This window comes from Ursus americanus, chromosome 5 (assembly GCF_024610735.1).
Source record: "Ursus americanus isolate L20-20 chromosome 5, mUrsAme1.1.p, whole genome shotgun sequence".
Classification (NCBI taxonomy): domain Eukaryota; kingdom Metazoa; phylum Chordata; class Mammalia; order Carnivora; family Ursidae; genus Ursus; species Ursus americanus.
This window is the reverse complement of record NC_142131.1, coordinates 40,238,044-40,257,610: the sequence shown is the minus strand read 5'-3', so window position 1 is coordinate 40,257,610 and position 19,567 is coordinate 40,238,044. Positions and strand designations below refer to the sequence as shown.

The 19,567-nt window shown below is 37.2% G+C and overlaps 1 protein-coding gene across 1 annotated transcript in view; it reads left to right on the top strand.

Moving 5' to 3' along the window:
- Nucleotides 1-19,567, top strand: part of IPO11 (importin 11) — a 210,218-nt gene that overhangs the window by 45,080 nt on the left and 145,571 nt on the right. The window contains exons 4-6 of the mRNA XM_087862132.1: nt 7,324-7,396; nt 8,658-8,861; nt 19,261-19,393. Coding sequence (XP_087718258.1) covers nt 7,324-7,396; nt 8,658-8,861; nt 19,261-19,393 — 410 coding nt within the window. The remainder of the gene's footprint in view (nt 1-7,323; nt 7,397-8,657; nt 8,862-19,260; nt 19,394-19,567) is intronic.

Genomic DNA, 19,567 nt, shown 5'->3' with positions numbered 1-19,567 from the left:
TTTGTTATATCTTCTTGTTGGATTGTTCACTTTATGATTGTAAAGTGTCTTTCTTTGTCTCTTATTACAGGGTGTGATTTAGAGTCTGGTCTGATGAGAAGTATTGCTACCCCAGCTTTCTTTTGACAACCATTTGCCTGATAAATGCTTTTCCTTCCCTTTACTTTCAATCTACATGTATCTTCAGGTCTGAAATGAGTTTCTGGAAGGCAGCATGTAGATGGGTCTTACTTTTTTATCTGTTCTGTCACCCCATGTCTTTTGATTGTGGAATGTTTAGTATGTTTGCATTTAAAGTAATTATTGATAGGTATGTACTTATTACCATTTTGTCACTTGTTTGGTGGTTGTTTTTGTAGTTCTTCTCTATTCCTTTCTTCTCTTCTTTCTTTCATGGTTTGCTGCCTTTCTTTAGTGATATACTTGTTTCTTGCTCTTTATTTTTTGCGTATCTGTTACCATTTTTTGATTTGTGGTTACCATTAGATTTATATATGACATCTTTTGCATATAGCAGTCTACCTTAAGTTGATGGTTGGTTAAGTTTGAACCCATTCTTTTTTTTTTTTTTTAAGATTTTATTTATTCATTTGAGAGAGAGACAGCCAGCGAGAGAGGGAACACAAGCAGGGGGAGTGGGAGAGGAAGAAGCAGGCTTCCAGCAGAGGAGCCTGACGTGGGGCTCGATCCCATAACACCAGGATCACGCCCTGAGCCGAAGGCAGACGCTTAACGACTGAGCCACCCAGGCGCCCCTGAACCCATTCTTGATTTACTACTCCCCTCTCCAGGTTTTAGGTATATGGTATCCTGTTACATCCTTTTATTTTGTGAGTCCCTTTACTGATATTTATAGATATACTTAATTTTACTGCTTTTATCTGTTGTACTTTTCTTACTCCAACTTAGGGTCTTTCTTTTTTACTCAAGGAGTCCCCTTTAATATTTCTTGTAGGACTGGTTTAGTGGCCATGAATTCCTTTAACTTTTGTTTGTCTGGGATACTTTTTAATCTCTCCTTATTCGGAGTGACAGCCTTACTGGATAGAGTGTTCTTGGATGCATTTTTTTTTCCTTTCAGCGTTTTGAATATATCATGCCTCTTTCTCTGACCTGCAGAGTTTCTGCTGGAAAATCCCCTGATTTATAGCCTTGTGGGGTTTCCCTTGTATGTAACTGCTTTCTTATTTCTTGCTGATTTTAAAGATCTCTCATCACTGCTTTTTGCCATTTCAATTACCATTTGTTCTGGCTTGGACCTCTGGGTTGTTTGTTTTGGGAGCCCTTGGTGCCTCCTGGATTTGGATATCTCTTTCCCTAGATTTGGGAAGTTTTCAGCTGTTTCTTCTTCAAATACATTTTCTGCCCCCTTTTCTCTCTCTTCTCTTCTCTGTCTGGGATCCCTATAATGTGAATATTACTATGCTTGCTGGTGTCAGTGAATTCCCTTAGTCATTTTCATTTTTAATTTTTTTTCTCTCTCCTGTTCACCTTGATTGCTTTTCATTACTCTTTTCCGGGTTGCTGCTCCATTCTTCTGCTCCTCTAGTCTACTATTTATTCCATCTAGTGAATTTTTACTTTGATTTATTGAGTTCTTCATCTCTGATTGGTTCTTTTTTATGTTTTCTGTCTCTTTGTTAAGAGTCTCACTGAAATCCTCCACTCTTCTCAAAGTCCAGTGAGTAACTGTGATCATTACTTTAAGTTGTCTATCAGGCATATTACTTATCCCCATTTTGTTTAGCTTGCTTGCTCTGATTTTGCCCTATTCTTTTCATTTGGGACACACTCTTCCGTCTTCTCATTTTGTCTAACTTTCCATGTCTCTTTCTGTGTTTTAGGAAAGTCAGCCACCCCTTCTGCTTTTGAAAGTAGTAGCCTTTTGAAGAAGAGATCCTGTATTGCGCTTTAGTACAATTTCTTGTTCACCAGAACCTGGCGCCTGAGTGGTGTCTCTGATGTGTGTTGCATGCACTCTGCTGTTGTGACTGAGCCATGTTTGCCTCCAGTTCAGTCATTTGTGCTGTTTCTGTTTGTATGTTGTGGACAGGGTTTGGTATCTTTGTCTTTAGTGGGCCAGTATGGGGCTGCCTTGGGCTTGAGTTGAGGTAGACCAGGTGCTTGTCAAAGATGCGGTAGCACCAAACTTCAGGACATTCTTCCTGGGTTTCCTCTGAGAAGCTTTCTTCGCTGGGTGGGTCCTACAGTCAGAGCAGAAGTCTGCCCCCAGTCTAGTGCTGCACTGCGTTCAGACTGGTGTGTGTGATTATCTTCTCCTCTACATGGGGGAGGAGTCTCTTTGTTCTAGTTCTGTGCAAAATGTTGTCGGGATTTTGATAAGAAGTGCATTCTATGTGTAGATTGCTTTGGGTAGTATGGACATTTTAAGAATATTCTTCGAATCCGTGAGCATGGGATGTCTTTCTGTTTCTTTGTGTCATCTTGAATTTCTTTCATCAGTGTTTTATAGTTTTCGAAGTACTGGTCTTTCACCTCTTTGATTAAGTTTACTTCTAGATGTCTTATTGTTTGGGGAGCGGTTGTACATGGGATTGTTTTCTTAATTTCTCTTTCTGCTACTTTGTTCTTGGTGTGTAAAAATGCAACAGATTTCTGTATGTTGATTTTGTATTCCGTGATCTTACTGAATTCATTTATCACTTCTAGTAGTTTTTTGGATGAGCTTTTGGGTTTTCTATATATAATATTATGTCATCTGCAAATTGGAAGTTTTACCTCTTCTTTACCAATTCGGATGCCTTTTATAATTTTGTGTTTCTGATTGTTGTAGGTAGGACTTCCAGTACTGTGTTGAATAAAAGTGGTAAGAGTGGACATTCATGTCTTGTTTCTGACTTTAGAGGAAAAGCTGTTAATTTTTCTCCATTGACGACGATGTTAGTTGTGCGTTTTTCATAGATGGCTTTTATTTTGTTGAGGTATGTTCTCTCTGAATCTGTTTTGTTGAAGGTTGTTGTCATGAATGAATGTTGTACTTCGTCAGCTGGTTTTCCTGCATCTATTGAAATGATCATAGGGTTTTTATCCTTTCTCCTAGTGAAGTGATGTATTGCATTGATTGATTTGTGAATATAGAGCCACTCTGGCAACCCAGGGATAAATCCTACTTGATTGTGGTGAATGATTATCTTAATGTATTATTAATTTTGCTAGTGTTTTATTGAAAATTTTTGCATCTGTGTTCATCGGGGATATTGGCCTGTAGTTCTCTTTTTTTGTAGTGTCTTTACCTGGTTTTGTTATCAAACGAATTCTGGCCTCATAGAATGAATTTGGAAGTTTTCCTTCCTTTTCTGTTTTTTAGAATAGTTTGAGAAAATAGATATTAATTCTTTTTTAAATCTTTGGTTGAACTTGCCTATGAAGCTATCTGGTCCTGGCCTTCGTTGGGAGTTTTTTTAATTACTGACTCGATTTCTAGGCTGCTTGTTGGTCTGTTCAGATTTTGTATTTCCTCCTTTTCAGTTTTGGTACTTTCTATATTTCTAGGAATTTATCCATTTCTTCTATGTTGTCCAATTTTGGGGATAACTTCTTATAATATTCTCTTATGATTGTGTTTCTGTGGGTGGATTGTTACTGCTTTTCTCTCATTTGTGATTTTATTTATTTGAGTCCTTTCTCTCTTTTTCTTGATAATTCTGGCTAGAGGTTTATCAGTTTTATTAATTTTTTTCCAAAGAACCAGCTCCTGGTTTCATTGATCTGTTCATTTTTTTTTTTCTTTTTTAGTTTCTGTATCAGTTATTTCTGCTCTAATCTTAATCATTTCCTTCTTTCTGCTAGTTTTAGGTTTTGCGTGTTCTTTTTCTAGCTCCTTTAGGTTTAAGGTTAAGTTGTTTATCTGAGATTTTTCTTGCTTCTTGAGGTAGATGTGTATTGCTATAAACTTCACTCTTAGAACCACTTTTGCTGTATCCCAGAGGTTTTGGACCATCATGTTTTCATTTTCATTTGTTTCCATGTACTTTATTTCTTCTTCTATTTCCGGGTTGAGTCATTCATTATTCAGTACTATGTTATTTAACCTCCATGAAAACCTCCATGGTTTTTACAGATTTTTTCTTGTGATTGACTTCTAGTTTCGTATCATTATGTTCAGATAATAGGTATGATTGCAGTCTTCTTGAATTTGTTGAGGTTTGTTTTGTGGACTAATATGTGATCTATTCTGGAGAATGTCCGTGTGCACTTGAAAAGAATGTGTATTCTCTTGTTTTAAAGATTATTTATTTATTTGAGAGTGAGAGTGAGAGAGCAGGGGGAGTGGCAGAGGGAGAAGCAGGCTCCTTGTAGAGCAGGGAGCCCGATGTGGGTCTCGATCCCAGGACTCTGGTATCGTGACCTGAGCCAAAGGCAGACACTTAACCAACTGAGCCACCCAGGTGCCCCATATTCTCGTTTTAAGATAGAATGTTCTGAGTATATCTGTTAAATCCTTCTGTTCCAGTGTGTCATTCAAAGCCATTGTTTCCTTGCTGATGTTCTGTTAAGATGGTTTATCCGTTGATGTAAATGGGATATTAAAGTCCCTTACTACTGTATTATTACCTATTAGTTCCTTTATGTTTGTTACTAACTTCTATGTATTTAGGTGCTTGTATGTTGGGTGCATAAATATTTGCAATTGTTATATGTCTTGTTTGATTGTCCCCTTTATTATTATATAGTGTCCTTCTTTGTCTCTTGGTTCATTTTTTGTTTTAAAGTTTATTTTGTCTGATAAAAGTATTGCTACTCTGGCTTTCTTTTGACATCCATTTGTATGATAGAGCTTTCTCCATCCTTTCACTTTCAGTGGTGGGAGTCCATCTGGAGTAGTTCTGGGCCCTTTTGGGACTGCTTGCCCACTGCTAGGATTGTGGCATTGCTTTGGATGGGCTTCAGCCAAGTGCATTTTGGAGGGGCAAGATAGGTCAATATGAGTGTGGGGCATGCTGTTAGCAGGCTAGGTGGGGAGTGTTGGTGCTGACTGGTTCCAGCCATTTGTCTGCTTATCTAGGCTGGGGTTGAGAGGGGAATGGCACCTGTCAGCTCTTTTGTTTTCAGAGAAGTCTCCCAAAGTTCCCTGCCTCTCCAGCACAGGCTCTGTGATGAGTAAACAAAAATCTCTTTCCCATGCACTGTAGATGTTTTCCAAACTGCTGCTTCTATGCTGTATCTCAACAGGGCTGTTTGTCGTGCTTTGTCTTTAAGGGCAGGGACTCCCATCTTCCCAGCTTTCCCAGGGCCCGGCCCACTGATTTTTAATGTTCCAGGTGGTAAGCCCCAGTGATCCTTAGGCCTCATTGGTTTTCAAAGCCAAAAGTTATAGGGATTGGTCCTCCCTGTGTGTGTCTCCCATGCCTGGGGTGCCTGGTATGGCGGTTTGCTCCTCTTCCCTCTCTGCACCAGTCTCATCCCTCCTTCCCTTGAACAGTCTTGCAGGTCCGTTTTGCTCCTAACCGTGTCTTGGCCCTTCCTACCCTCTTGAGTATTGCCTGTTCTCTACATTTAGCTGTGGAGAGTCTGTTCTGCCGGTCTTTGGGTCGTGTTCTGTGTTACTTACACAGATGTGGGTGTTACTTAGTTGTATGCACGGGAAGGTAAGCTTAGGATCCTCCTGCTCTGCCATCTTCCCTTGAGAAGCCAGTAGGAGTGTTCCTTTAAATTTCTTTATAGAGTTCTTCATTTCTTTCATTGGTATTGGGTTTCCATCTGGATCCATTTGTTTTCTGCCAAAGAATTGCCTTTAGTATTTTTTTGATGCACATCTGTCAGTGGACAGCCTTGAAACTAGAAGTCCATTTTTTCTGTCCCTTTCTTTCCCTCTCTTCTTTCTTTTTCTCCCCCCCACCCTTTTTTTTAAAGTAAGTTCTACACCCATTGTGGGGCTTGAACGCATGACCCAGAGATGAAGAGTCATATGTTCTACTGACTGAGCCAGCCAGGTCCTCCTAGACGTCTATTTTTTTAATTATATTTTAATCTGGATATTTTCTGCTGACGTTTTTTCAAGTTCATTACCTACATTTTGCCTTTTTTTTTTTTTTTTCTTAAATCAGTTCTAGGATTTCCCTTTGGTATTTTTTAAAAAATGAATTCCACCTCTGTGGTGAAATACTATAGTTTTCATCTATTTTCTTGAACATAACCATAATTTTTTAAAGTGTGATTTTGATAACTACAATGTGTATATCTCCTGTTTCTATTCGTGTTTTGATTTTAACCATTTTTATCTGGTTTGTATTGTGCCTGATAAGTTTTGACTCAATGCTAAACATTGTTTAGGGAAAATTGGAGAGGCTTTTTTGTTTTTGTTTTTTTTTTTACCAGGGAGAATTTCAATTTTTCCAGGCAAGCAAAAAGAATATGACTTGAGCCTTGGTTTAGTTGTGGGTGGTCTCTTTCTGGTTTACTCTTAATCCCAATTTTTAGCCTTCTTGGAGTTTCAGCTGCAAGCTTTGGGTATTTACCAAAGTCTTGCCTTGTTGGTTGGCCCTGAGCTTCAGTTTTTGTCCTTCCAGCCCTGAGACCTGGTGAAATCTCTTTCTTGCTTATTACTCTTGTAGCTGCTGCTGTCACCTTGATTTCTTGTGGGCAGATACCTCGAGGGGGAAATGTACTGGTTCAGCAGTTCCCTTCCCTTCTTTCTAAGACCCCTTTCTCTCAAGTCCTGGCTGCCTACATTGTTTTTCGATGCTGCATTAGTTTTTTAGGTCTGCCATCACTAACTACCAGATACTGGGTAGCTTAGAACAGTAGAATTGTATTCTCTCACAGTTGAGAAGTCTAGAAGGCTTAAATAAAGATGCTTGTCACATTGCACATGCTTTGCACATTCTTAAGGTCCTAGATTTTAAACTAGTGGATTTCTAAGAAGTCTTTCATCCCAGATATCCTCTGATTCCTGATCCTCCGTAGGATAACCTTACTCAGATTTTATAAAAGAAGTCAGTGGAAGACTAATACATACTCATACACATTTCTTTTAACAACCATTGATTTTTTTTTAAGGCAACTGTTTTTGTATCAATAAAAGCACATGTCAAAATATCACATTTCTTACTCTGGATTTTTCTTGTTTCCTACTGTTTACTGTTTTGTGCTTCATATTTATTCAGTTGTGAAGGAGTTTTAGGCTTTATGAATTACTTGATATGCCAGTATTATAAGTAATGGAAATAATTCTGTTTATTTACCAGAATTAATCAGAACCCCTTGTTTGAAAGGCTTTTTATTGTTAAAATTCAAAACCGTGTTTACCCATGTTTATTGTTAGGTAGCATTCTTTTGCATAATAAATAAATATTTTTACAGTGCTCTCTCAGAGGAGGAGAAATCTACTTTGCGTGCAGGGCTAATCACCAACTTCAATGAACCAGTAAACCAGGTTAGTGAGAAAACGAATGCTAAATATTCTTTCTCTTGACTTACTTTTTACTTCTTTCCCTAACTAATTTTGTTTTTTGGCATTAAAAATGAAATTTTATAATGTCCATTTGTGTGGCTTATGGGTTTTAAGTTCTGGGATTCAGTTTGAGCTGTTAAGAATTTTGGTTGTATTTCGCTATTATTTTAAAATTCAGAAGTCATTTTAAGATACACACTATTGGAAGCAAGTCTCTCTATTACTTATAGTCTTAGAAATTAATTTTAATGGTTTATGTTATTCATAAATAACTATTTTTTTAAACTACAGGATGTCTTCTCTATTTCCTTCATCCATCACATTTTCAGTTCTCACTGTGTACTCGGGATTAGATAATAGAGTACACAGTTCAATTTTTTTCTTTCCTGTAGAGCAAGATTTTTCTTAAAAGAACAAGTTTTGCTTATGGTTACAAAAATTCTTAGATTTTTACAAGATACTATTTATTACACTTAATTACTTTAATTTGAATATTTAAAAAGTATTCTATCTTTGATATTTACTGTGTTAACAATTAAAACAAACTTAAAAATAGTAATTGAGGGGCGCCTGGGTGGCACAGTGGTTAAGCGTCTGCCTTCGGCTCAGGGCGTGATCCCGGCGTTATGGGATCAAGCCCCACGTCAGGCTCCTCTGCTATGAGCCTGCTTCTTCCTCTCCCACTCCCCCTGCTTGTGTTCCCTCTCTTGCTGGCTGTCTCTATCTCTGTCAAATAAATAAATAAATAAAATCTTTAAAAAAATAGTAATTGAAAATAATAAAGCCATTAATTGTTAATAGAATTTTAAAAAATGAACCATAGCTCTTTCCCCAAATATTTAGTGAGAAGAGTAGCTGTGTTGTGCTTTTTGTATATAGCCACAGTGTCTGGCTATCTAAAAGAAGACATCTGGATTTTGATATTTGCTTCATTTACTCTGTTGGAATATATTATTTTGGGAGAAGTTACATGAAGAAAATCTAGCTTCACATTGATGAATGAGGGAAAGGGAAGATCTCGCAGACCCTTGGAAAGTTCTTAGTCCTGTCCTCTCTTCAGAGGATTCATAGACAATACTTTGTGAATCACTGTCTTCAGTAAGCAGTTTTCAGTGAAATTTTATTCACTTTTGTCAAATGTCTAACTAGCCAAAAGGTAATTTTCAACTGTGAATGCATTCCTTATCTGTTGATTTGATTGCATATGTGTACTTCTGATGATTAATTTTTTTTTCCCCTTTAGATTGCAACTCAGATCGCAGTGCTGATTGCCAAAGTTGCTCGATTGGACTGTCCTAGACAGTGGCCTGAACTGATTCCCACTCTTATAGAATCTGTGAAAGTCCAAGATGATCTTCGACAGCACAGAGCATTACTTACCTTCTATCATGTTACCAAGACTCTGGCTTCCAAACGTCTGGCTGCTGATAGGAAACTGTTTTATGATGTAAGTGATTTTACATAGTTAAATTTGATAAGGAAAACTGCTACTGGCATAAAATATCTGTTGTTTTACCCCTCTAAATATTTTAATCAAAGACTTTGAGTTCTTTGCAGTGGACTGAAAAGCTTCAGAATAATAGATAACTTCTGAAAGATTTTAAACTGGATAGTGATATAATAAGTAAGATTGCGTAGTTGCCAGTAAGCAGGGATTGGTTGGTAGAGAATGGTCTGAAGGCAGAGACTGTTTTGAGGCTTTTGAGGTTCAGATGGAAAAAGAAGCTGTGATAAAAAGAACATTTACGAAGGATAGAGTTGCAATACAGACAGTTAAAATGGACATTCCTGGGTAACTGATGCATGTAGGGCAGATGTAGGGAAGGAGTCTGACATAACTGGTGGGTGAGAGTACTTTATTGGGTGTTTTAGCACCATTTGTTGAAAAGACTTTGCTTTTTTCATTCACTTGCTTTGACATTTTTGTATTTGATTATTTTCACCTTATTAAAATAATGATTTCCATATTATTCAACCTAATGTTTTGGACTGTACCACGTAACACTGGTGAGTCTCGAAGTATTTTTAACAGTGTTCTTGTTTGCCTTTGTCATCCTCACTTTGAGGATATAATTTGGGAATCTGCATTTCTAACAGGCTTCCCAGGTAATTCTCATATATACCAAAGCTTAAGCCAGAATCACATTAGGTTCTCTACCTTGAACCCAGTTGGTTTAAATAGCAAATATTAGGCCAACGATGTTGAGTGTAAGAGAATTTTATTTTTTGTTGAAGGTTGCTTTTCAAATCCTTGTTGCTTTTGCTCGATATTCAACTAGGGTTTAAGAAATGGACTGTTTAGTCTCTCAGGACTTTCTGTGAATTTCTTGCTGATTTCGCTTGACTTTATCTCCTTCTTACACTCTTCCACTTACTTTTATATTGGCTCTTTTCCCAAGTCAAATGTCTAGAAGGTTGAGGGTTGCAATTATTTTATGAAAGAGTACCCTTCCCTAGAAGTCTGAGTTCATAGTTCAGCTTTCTCAAGTTGTACTCTCCTAATGTGTTGCTTTAGTTTTCAGGTATAATTTATATTTAGCCTAAGCAGTTTTTATGAATCGTATCTAATCAGAGGCTGTACTCTTGGTAGCTTATTTGAGTTGGCTTTGTGAGCCCTTCAGCTTTCTTGGTCAGTTTTCCTGTAGTATGAGGAGGCTGTTTCCTCTCTGCACACTGTAAAATATAGATCTTTCTAGCATCTTGTACGTCCTTCAGGCATAGTATTTATTCCATAGTGCTGACTTAGAATTGTTGACTTATCTTTCCGAGATCCACTACTCTATGAGTTTCATGAGAGAAAAATTGTAGCCTTTATTGGTATAGTCTTATCGTCAAGCCCAGAAGAATGCATAGAAGTGGGTGGTGCTAAGTAACTGTTAAATGAATGAATAGAAAAGGAGACTTGTTCTTAGACACCTTCTAGATTTTAAAGTGGCATAGTATAAAAGAGCAGTTTTGGGAGGATATGTAAAACTTAAGATACCTGGAAAAAAATTCAGCTTAGCACCTTTCAATATGGATTGGAGTAGCTGAACCTGGAAACATGGAGCATAGAATAGAGGGAAATACAGTCATGTCTGATGGGTTTGGTGGGGTATGAGATGTGTAGTTGAATTGAAGGTAGTATATGTAGGAAGACATCATTATAAAAAGCAGTTTTGTTAGTTAATAAAGTAGCCCCTATTATTGTGGTAATCTGAAGTGTAAGAAAGTTCTTTTAAAAATATTTTTACCATGATGCTAAGATGGTCTTCACGTACTAAATTAGTTTCCCACATAAAAAAACGTAAAGTCATAGTTGAGCTAGTTCTTCTGGCAAAGTACAATTTCTATATCCTGTTTTTCTTTCTCATTAAAATAAATTATGTTCTTTTGAGGGGTGATGTATTACAGAATCAGCAGTTGAGAGAAAATTGTTTGCAATCGCAAAATTGAGCTTGATTTGACACAGAAACAGATTTGTTTTTTAATAAAACTATGCTTTTCACAGAAACCTGAATATAAAATATTGATGTTAACTGTTAAGGCTAAAACTTAAAAATTTTAAAAACTGAAGGGTTGATGATGAGTAAATTCCCACTGTGAACAGCGTGTGTGGTGTTTGCATGATAGGGCTAAAAGAAAACTGAGGCAAGGTAAAACCATGTTACAATACAGTTGACCCTCACACAGCTCGGGTTGAACTGCACAGGTCCACTTATACACAGAATTTTTTACATACCGTTCTGTAAATGTATTTTTATTATTTTTGTAGTAACAGTCTCTTTTTTATAACTTAATTTATTGTAAGAATACAGTATATAATACATATGACATATAAAGAACATGTGTTAATCGACTGTTTATGTTACCAGGAAGGCTTCTGGTCAACAATAGGCCGTTTGTAATTAGGTTTTGGGGGAGTCAGAAGTTATTCACAAATTGTTAACTGCGTGTGGAGGTGGGGGCTGCCCCTAACCCTCATGTTATTCAGAGGTCAGTCACACTTGAGAATAGTCTTCTTGATGAATTAGTATGTTTTCCAAATAAGCTAACAAAATGGAACCACACTGCTACTTTGAGATAATTTGGTTAGTGTAAGATCGCTCAGCCTCGTAGCAGAGACTTTCACACTTGATTCTAGGACGTGTGGAATGACCTGAGCCGAAGGCCAACACTTAACCGACTGAGTCACCCAGGCACATCGTAAATGTGTGTTTCTAAGCAAATCATTAAATAGGTGAAATAGCTTGTTTTCAGTTTTGTTTGGGTGATTCTAATTGCCTCACTAAATACCATGTTGATTCTAGACCTTGTCTCTTGCTCTGCCAAATTTTATATTGGCTTTTTAAAAACACATTATTTAAAGGATGGCTTCAGATTTATAAAGGATCATTTCTGCTATGAGCCTGTGTGGGGATTTGAGCGTGTATATGTGTGTTTAGGCTTTTATTAGTAGGAGGGAAAGAAGAACCTTTTGGTGGGAACTTTTTTTTTTTTAAAGATTTTATTTATTTATTTGACAGAAATAGAGACAGCCAGCGAGAGAGGGAACACAAGCAGGGGAAGTGGGAGAGGAAGAAGCAGGCTCATAGCGGAAGAGCCTGATGTGGGGCTCGATCCCATCACGCCGGGACCACGCCCTGAGCCGAAGGCAGACGCTTAACGACTGAGCCACCCAGGCGCCCCTTTTGGTGGGAACTTTTAAGGGAGGAGAGCGACTCATTGGGACTAGCTTGAGCCAAAAAAAAAAGGAGCTGTGCACTGAACAGAAGAGGTTTTTAGTAGAGCATGGCGCTTATCTTTTCTGTAGTATACAAACTATTACCTGGGTCCTAGGAAAACGGACTCGGAAAAAGGAGAATAAAAACTCAAAAAATGTATCGCTACAATCTCTGTAAGTTGGTTGGAAGGAGTGTTGTTTGTTCTATCCACCTGACAAATACTGTGTTCCTCCTGTGCCGGTCACTGTATTGGATACTTCAGTCACAGCTGTGAACAAAGATGCGGTCCCAAGTGGGAAGACGGGTAGTTTCACCTTTTCCTTCCCCTTCACGAATTGTGGTTCTTTGTATACACGAGAGCATCATTTAGACACCAGTGACAGAACCCTCTAATCCTGGCTGTGCTAGGATTAGAGGACTTTAGGGATCTGTAAGATGGGCCACAGTGACCCTCCTGGGCTTGAGCTGTACCAGTGGCAGGTTTGAGAACAAAATGAAAATGAGGGTTTGCTAAGAGATATGTAGGTAACAGATGCTCCCGGTCTTTAGGAATGTCCTGCAGTGAAAATACATAAATACCAGTTGAGAGACTTTGGCAGTTTGATTGGAAATTGTTTTTGAGATCGATCTTGTACCCACAAGAACTTCTGTCCTGACACGTTTTGTTGATTTGATATATACATGGTTCATTGGAAGCAAATTTATATTTAAGCCTTGTATTGAAGCAAAAACTGATTACCACCAGAATAACTACCTTTTTTGTCATTAAGAACATACAGGCATTTTTAAAATTTATTTTGAAAATTTTTTCTTGTTTTAAAATTTTTTAAACATATAGAAGGCAAGTGAAAAATAGAAACTGCCATATACCCATCACCTAGATTTGGCAGTTAACATTTTGCAATTTTTGTTTTTTCACTTTTTCTTCCTAAGGTATTTTAAAGCAGTTCAAAGATTTAATGATATTTTATTACTAAATACTTGAGTATTCATCTGTAAAAGGATACTTATTTTGTTTATAATCATTTACCTTTTATCAAACCTAAGAAAAATAAAAATAGTGATTTAGAACCCTTTAATACTTTGAGCAAATTTTCTACATTGTTTTCATACATACTTTAACAAGTGATTTGTTTGAGCCAGAAAAATGAATAAGGTGGGTACATTTGGTCAAGTTTTTTAAGTGTCTTTTAATTTAGAATAGTATTCATTTTCTTCCTCTTTTTTTTTTTTTTCATGCCACTTGGTGAAGAATTGGCTGACTTGTCTTAGAGGATTTTGTAACATTCTACATCTCTTGATTATATGCCTTGTTGATGAGATTGAGGTTAAGCAGGTTTGACAACTATAGATTATGGGTAATATTTTGTGCCCCACTGTTGGTGATGCATTACAAGACTTTGGTTTAAAAGTTTTTCAGTGGTAATGTTTCTTAGGAGAAAATTGTGAGAACCATGATCTGGAGGCTAAAAAAGTATAAGAATATTTTAAATGCTAAAAGAAATAGAACTTCCTGTAATGGTTTCCTTTTGACATTCAAGGAGCAAAGTCTTTGTACTTACCTGTTAAAGTCACTCAGCAGTCAGTGGGTGGCAGTGTTTCTTCTGGTTTAGAAAAAGAAAATAGAAGTATTTCTGGTTTTTGTGAACCAGTACCTAAAATGTTTCATTAAATAGCTTATTTTCATATTGTCTCCCTGAATTGTCTCTCTTCTCCCTCCACATTTTCTAGAAGAAAATGTAGAAGAAATATTTTTATTTTGCGTACTTGCTTCGTTATTTTCCCTTTTCCAGCTGAGCCTTCTGTAAGCATACATCGGGCAGTGTTTTCTGGAGCAGGCAGAAGCTTGTGCAGGGCTTGATTACATAGGGTAGTTGGCAGTGCCTCTTCCCAAATTCCTGTAGTTTCTTCCTTCATTATCTGTCTTCTTTTCCCGTTGGGCTGAAAGGGTTGTACCATTGCTAATTCTTTATTCCAACCATCTCTATTTGGGTAGAGGCCTTTTTTTTGTAGGCTAGCTAAAAAGAATCTTGAATTAGAGCTTTGATAGATGCTTAATGTCCTTGACTAGGTGCTTAGCTCCAGAACTGGAATGAGACAAAGGAGAATGTCAGTTAAAAATTTCTTCCATCATACTACCAGCTCTTTCTTGATTTTTGTCTTAAATGCTGTATGCCTTCATTCAGCAGTACCTGCTGTGTGCCAAGCTGCTTAGGTGCTTTTCATATTTATATGACTAATTAAAGTGCTAGTTTCATACTATTAATTTTCAGGGCTAGGAAGCGGGAAGAATTAATAGATAAAGATCTAACTTTGGGGGCGGCTGGGTAGCGCAGTCGTTAAGCGTGATCCTGGCGTTACGGGATTGAGCCCCACATCGGGCTCCTCCGCTGGGAGCCTGCTTCTTCCTCTCCCACTCCCCTGCTGTGTTCCCTCTCTCGCTGGCTGTCTCTGTCACATAAATAAATAAAATCTTTAAAAAATAAAAATCTAACTTTGCCCTTAATATCTGTAAATGTTATGGCATGATTATATTTTTCTGTTAGAAATGGGGATAACAATTTCAAAAATTACTGAAAGTTGCTTAAGGTAGAATGGATAGGACCTTTGATTATCTGAATTATGGAACTTTCTTACACATTTTTTAGAGTGAAATGATAAAAGGAAAAGAGGATGATTTTATGGAGCAAATTGGAATTTTATTGTAATGACTTTGATTCCACCGTAATGAAAAACTTCCTTTTGTTCACTTTTGTGACAGTAAGAACCTTTGATACAGTGTTCACAGATGTTCTGTGGTATATTTTGTTTTTTGTGTTGGGAGTGAGTGGGGAGGATTTTATGTTGGGTATGCATACTGTAATTTACATTGTGCATATGCAGGTGATGGAACTCTGTAAAGGGATATTCTCCTGGTAACAGAATCGTGCCTGAAAAAATTATAACAGTTAAAGTAGTTTTGCCATTTTGCTGATGTTATTGTAAAATGCCTTGAAAATACATCTGACATGTTTTTGTTAGCTAGAATGCAACAGGAAGTTACTCACGGAAGAGGGCTCAAATAACACCGCCAAAAGCTATCAGGAAGGGAGGAGGGGAAGGGACAAAAGCAGGGAAAGAACGTATTTTGTTTTGCAGAACCAACAGTTCTAGCCAAGGAGAGGCCCAAACTACACGTTTCACTTGAGAGCCCCTTGCTTGTGTATCTCCCCTGATAGCCCCTTATGTGAGCCAGTTTGAGCTGGATTAGAAGTGAGGGCCTACGCAGAAGTCTCCCTGAGTTGTCCTGAAGTTACCTCTAGTTCATTATAACTCCGCCTGTGGGGAGAGTTTTCTGCCAGTTTTTGAACATAGGACAAATGCACTAGCAAGCCCAGCTGAACCAGAGTGCTTATGTGAGCTCCCTGCTCCTGCCTCCTGGTACATCGAATAAAGGCTTCTCGTACGTACTAACCTCTCCGGGAGAGAGTGCTTTGAGAGCTGTCTCCTTCTTTGTGACAGATGATACAAAGTTCTTTGCTTTCAGCACTTTCTTGGGTTGTGTTGTATTTGATGCACCCCAAGTGAGCGAAGAACCTCTTGAGTTCAGTTACGTTATGCTGGTGATTGAGGATGGTGGATTATCCCTTACAAGTTTTTTTTTCTTCGGCTGGTGTCAGATTCCATTTGGTCAGCTTTTTTTCTCAAATCTAATCTTACTTTTTAATTAAGGAACTAGGGGATGGTTACCATAGTTTTCTTTATTGAGTCTGGCATGTAGTGCTAGAGGAGTACGTTGAGAATTAGATGAAAGGCACTATGACTCTTAGGATTAATGAATGGGACTTGCTCCAAATTTTATATACATACAAAGATTATACATTTATATATGAACAACGTTCAATTTATATTAGCTGTCTTGCATAGGTGCTGCATGTAAATACTAGAACAAAAATTTATGTTTTTCTGTTGAGTGTTGTACCAAGGAGGGTGAGACTTATGGAAGAATTTGTTAGGTGAGATTCTGATTCAGTTGCATCCATATTAGCATTATTGATCTCGGCGAGTGTGGGGCAGTTTTCCTTTTCGTTGTTATGAAAAGAAAATTCTACCATTATTGAATTGTTACATAACTTTTGGAGAACAGGATTTACTATATTGATTCTGAATGTATAGGATAGTATCTACTTTGTATTTTGGTATTAAAAAGTTTAAACAGAATTTATACAACTAATGTTTGTTTTTTTTTTACCAAATTACTATGTAGTTAATTGCTACATACCATATTGAGAGGCATTAGAACATAGAGGTTAAAAATGTAAGCTCTGAGCACCTTCCTTGATTTCAGTCCTGTCTCTTCGTCTGACTAATTACACTCTTTGCTCTTGGGCAAGTTACTTAGCCTTTCTGTACCTCAGTTTCCTTATTGTGAAATGGGACTGTCTACTTTTTAGATTGTGATGGTTAAATCAGGTGATAAAGGTAAGCTGAGAGCACTGCTTAGTGCAGAGTAGGTTCAATAAATGTTTACTCTTATTCTGTTGTAACTTTGTTAATTTTATCGTAATTACCATTACTGCATATTCCCGTTCATGTTCATCACTTGTTTCTTGAAAATCCCTTTTACAAGAGTTCAAGGGACTTCAAATAACACTAGTAAAAAAAAAATTATATAGACCATCCTTCTGAACATTTTAAATGAAATCTATATATAAAAGTTATGTGAAACAAGTAGTTTTTAAAATTTTTTAAATAATTTTTAGAAAAGATTTTGTTTATTTGACACAGAGCATGAAGGTACAAGAACAAGCAGGGGGAACAGCAGAGGGAGAGGGAGAAGCAGGCTCCCCACTGAGCAGGGAGTCTGATGCGGGACTCAATCCCAGGACCCTGAGATCATGACCTGAACCAAAGGCAGAGGCTTAACCGACTGAGCCTTCCACGTGCCCCTGAAGCAAATAGTTTTAAGGAGGAGATGCGAAGGAGGGCTAGAAAGTAATTTGTAAGCAAGAGACTGCTTTAGAGTGTAATAGTTTTCTGTTCTTGTTTGAAATTGGGGCATGGCCCCTTAGATTTTATTTAGTACATACGTATAAAATGGGTTAAAAATTATGGCCAGAGCTGTAGACTTCAGTTTATTTTGTTGAAATATTTGCTGCAATAAGAAATTTACTTTAGTTTGAAACTTTGCTTTTAGGTCTTATGTACCATTACTACTCCTTCTCTGCCTCTAAATCTCTTTCTTTTCTTTCACTTTATTCTGGCAGACAAATAGTTTGATGATTTATATGTTTGGAAAAGTATAGAATGCTCTAACCTACATTTACCAGTAAGTGTAATAAAAATTAAGATGATGGATTTTCCAATTCTAGACATATGTTTTAGCTTCGTATTCTCAGAAAGGACTTGATTTACTAAGAAAAATATTGAAGTTCACTATAGTTCTAAGTAAAGCTTACACATTTTTTGAAGTGTTTTTTTTTTCTTCAGATTATATCCCTTCTGATTAGATTGAGTATTTGCTTCTCTTGTAGCATTGTTTCCTGGAATGATAACCAATTTTAGAGCCTAAACTTTTTATGATATTGCTGCTTGCTGTAATATGGTATTGAGCTAATTATCACTACTATATTTTGGCTATCATGAAACATTAAGATTAAATAATTTGCTTTTACTCTGTAAAATATTCTATGTGTATTTGAGAATATGCTGAGTTTACTTAATAAGTAGTCATTGTACCTGTTTCAAGCATATGCACAAGGTAAGGGAGGGCCAGAGCTCTGACTGATCAGTTGGTGAAGACAGGAGGACTTTTAGATTCTGACAGTTTATTACTTATTTTGGACAGATAAAAGAAATTAGGCATATAGGTACCAAGTCACTGTGATTTTTGTTCCACATACCAAAAAGAATGACCAAAGCAATATGGGCTGAATGACTCAGGTGCAAATTGTGGGATGCCCCATTGCTAAGGAGCCACTTCTAGACCATAACTAAGTGGTTTTATTTTCTGCAGCTCTCATTTGAGGGAGATGGGTCAGAAAACTTTATATCTCATCAGAACCTGGGAGGTGAGGAGATGAGCAGGAGATCGTCTTGTAGCAGTTCCTTACAAGCTTTCCATCTCTTGTTTTCCAGGAGGATTGTAATATGTTCTGCTGATAGTCCTGTTAGTTGAGGTTCAAGCCTTTGCCTTTGTGGCCTATAGAGATATGTGCAAAGTCACCAGGGGGATTTGGCAAAGCTCTTTACCTACATCTGTAAGCATAGGCCATTAAAATTACTGAATTAAAATAATAGAAATGGAATTTTTTTCCATAGTAGTTTTATTTTATTTATAGGATTGCATTTCTGCCTGGTTTCTGATGCCTAAAATTACTATACATCCAATGCTTAGTGGAAATGATATACTTTTATCTGGAATAAGAAAAAGCATTCTAGAGTATGCTAATAATAACTAGTTATTCATGTGTACTGTCATCTCATTTTTGTTTAAATTAAATGGCCATGTAGGCTCAGCTGGATTGGTCTTAGACCTTCTGGAAAAACAAACAAACAAAAAAAGCTGAAGATAGCCCTGGAAATGGTTCTGCCTCAACCTGGGTGGCAGAGGCCAGCTGCATCCCAGTGTGAAAGTGAGGTTTGTAAATATTAGTACATATTAGGAAAGCGGCCTGACAAACTTTGTGGTTCCTATATTCCTGCTTTAAATGCCCTAAAACCATAATGGGTAGAACTGGCAGAACACAGAAATTTGATTCTTTTGTATTTCTTAGTATATTGTTTTATATGTTACAGTCAGTGACAGTCTGTCACTGTTTTAAAAACTGAGTGTTGCAACATATTAGTGAAAGAAAAAAGGTATAAATAGAAAATGTCAGACTGCAGTGCAGGCATTAGACTAAGCACTGTCTCCAGAAAGACGACTGTTTTAGGTGTGTTTGTGTTCACAGCAGCAGCCAGCACACGGTCCTTGATACTGTACGTCTGTCTTAAAAAGTTTGAAACGTGATAAATGACTTAAGTATTTCTCATCTCATTGAAAATGACATTAAAACTGTAATTAAAAGCTGACCTAAAAACTGAAATGTATTGCTGTGTAGCTCTAACTGATTACTGAAATATGTGTTTTTTGTGAACAAATATGTTGATATTTCTTTGCAGTTAGCTTCTGGAATTTATAATTTTGCCTGCTCTCTGTGGAATCACCATACAGACACATTCCTTCAACACGTTTCTTCTGGCAGTGAAGCTGCAGTTCTAAGTTCACTAGAACGAACTCTGCTGTCATTGAAAGGTACTATTAAACTTGATATGTTCATTTTGGAAGTGACATACCTCAGGAGAGTCAGCGTACAGCTCCTCTGATGCATTATCTGTTCTCACTTGCCCTGGGACAGTAAGTGGTAAGGCTCTCCCTCACAGACAAGGCCTGATTTGTGGTTGCTTTTTCTTTTGTGAGAATAGCCTT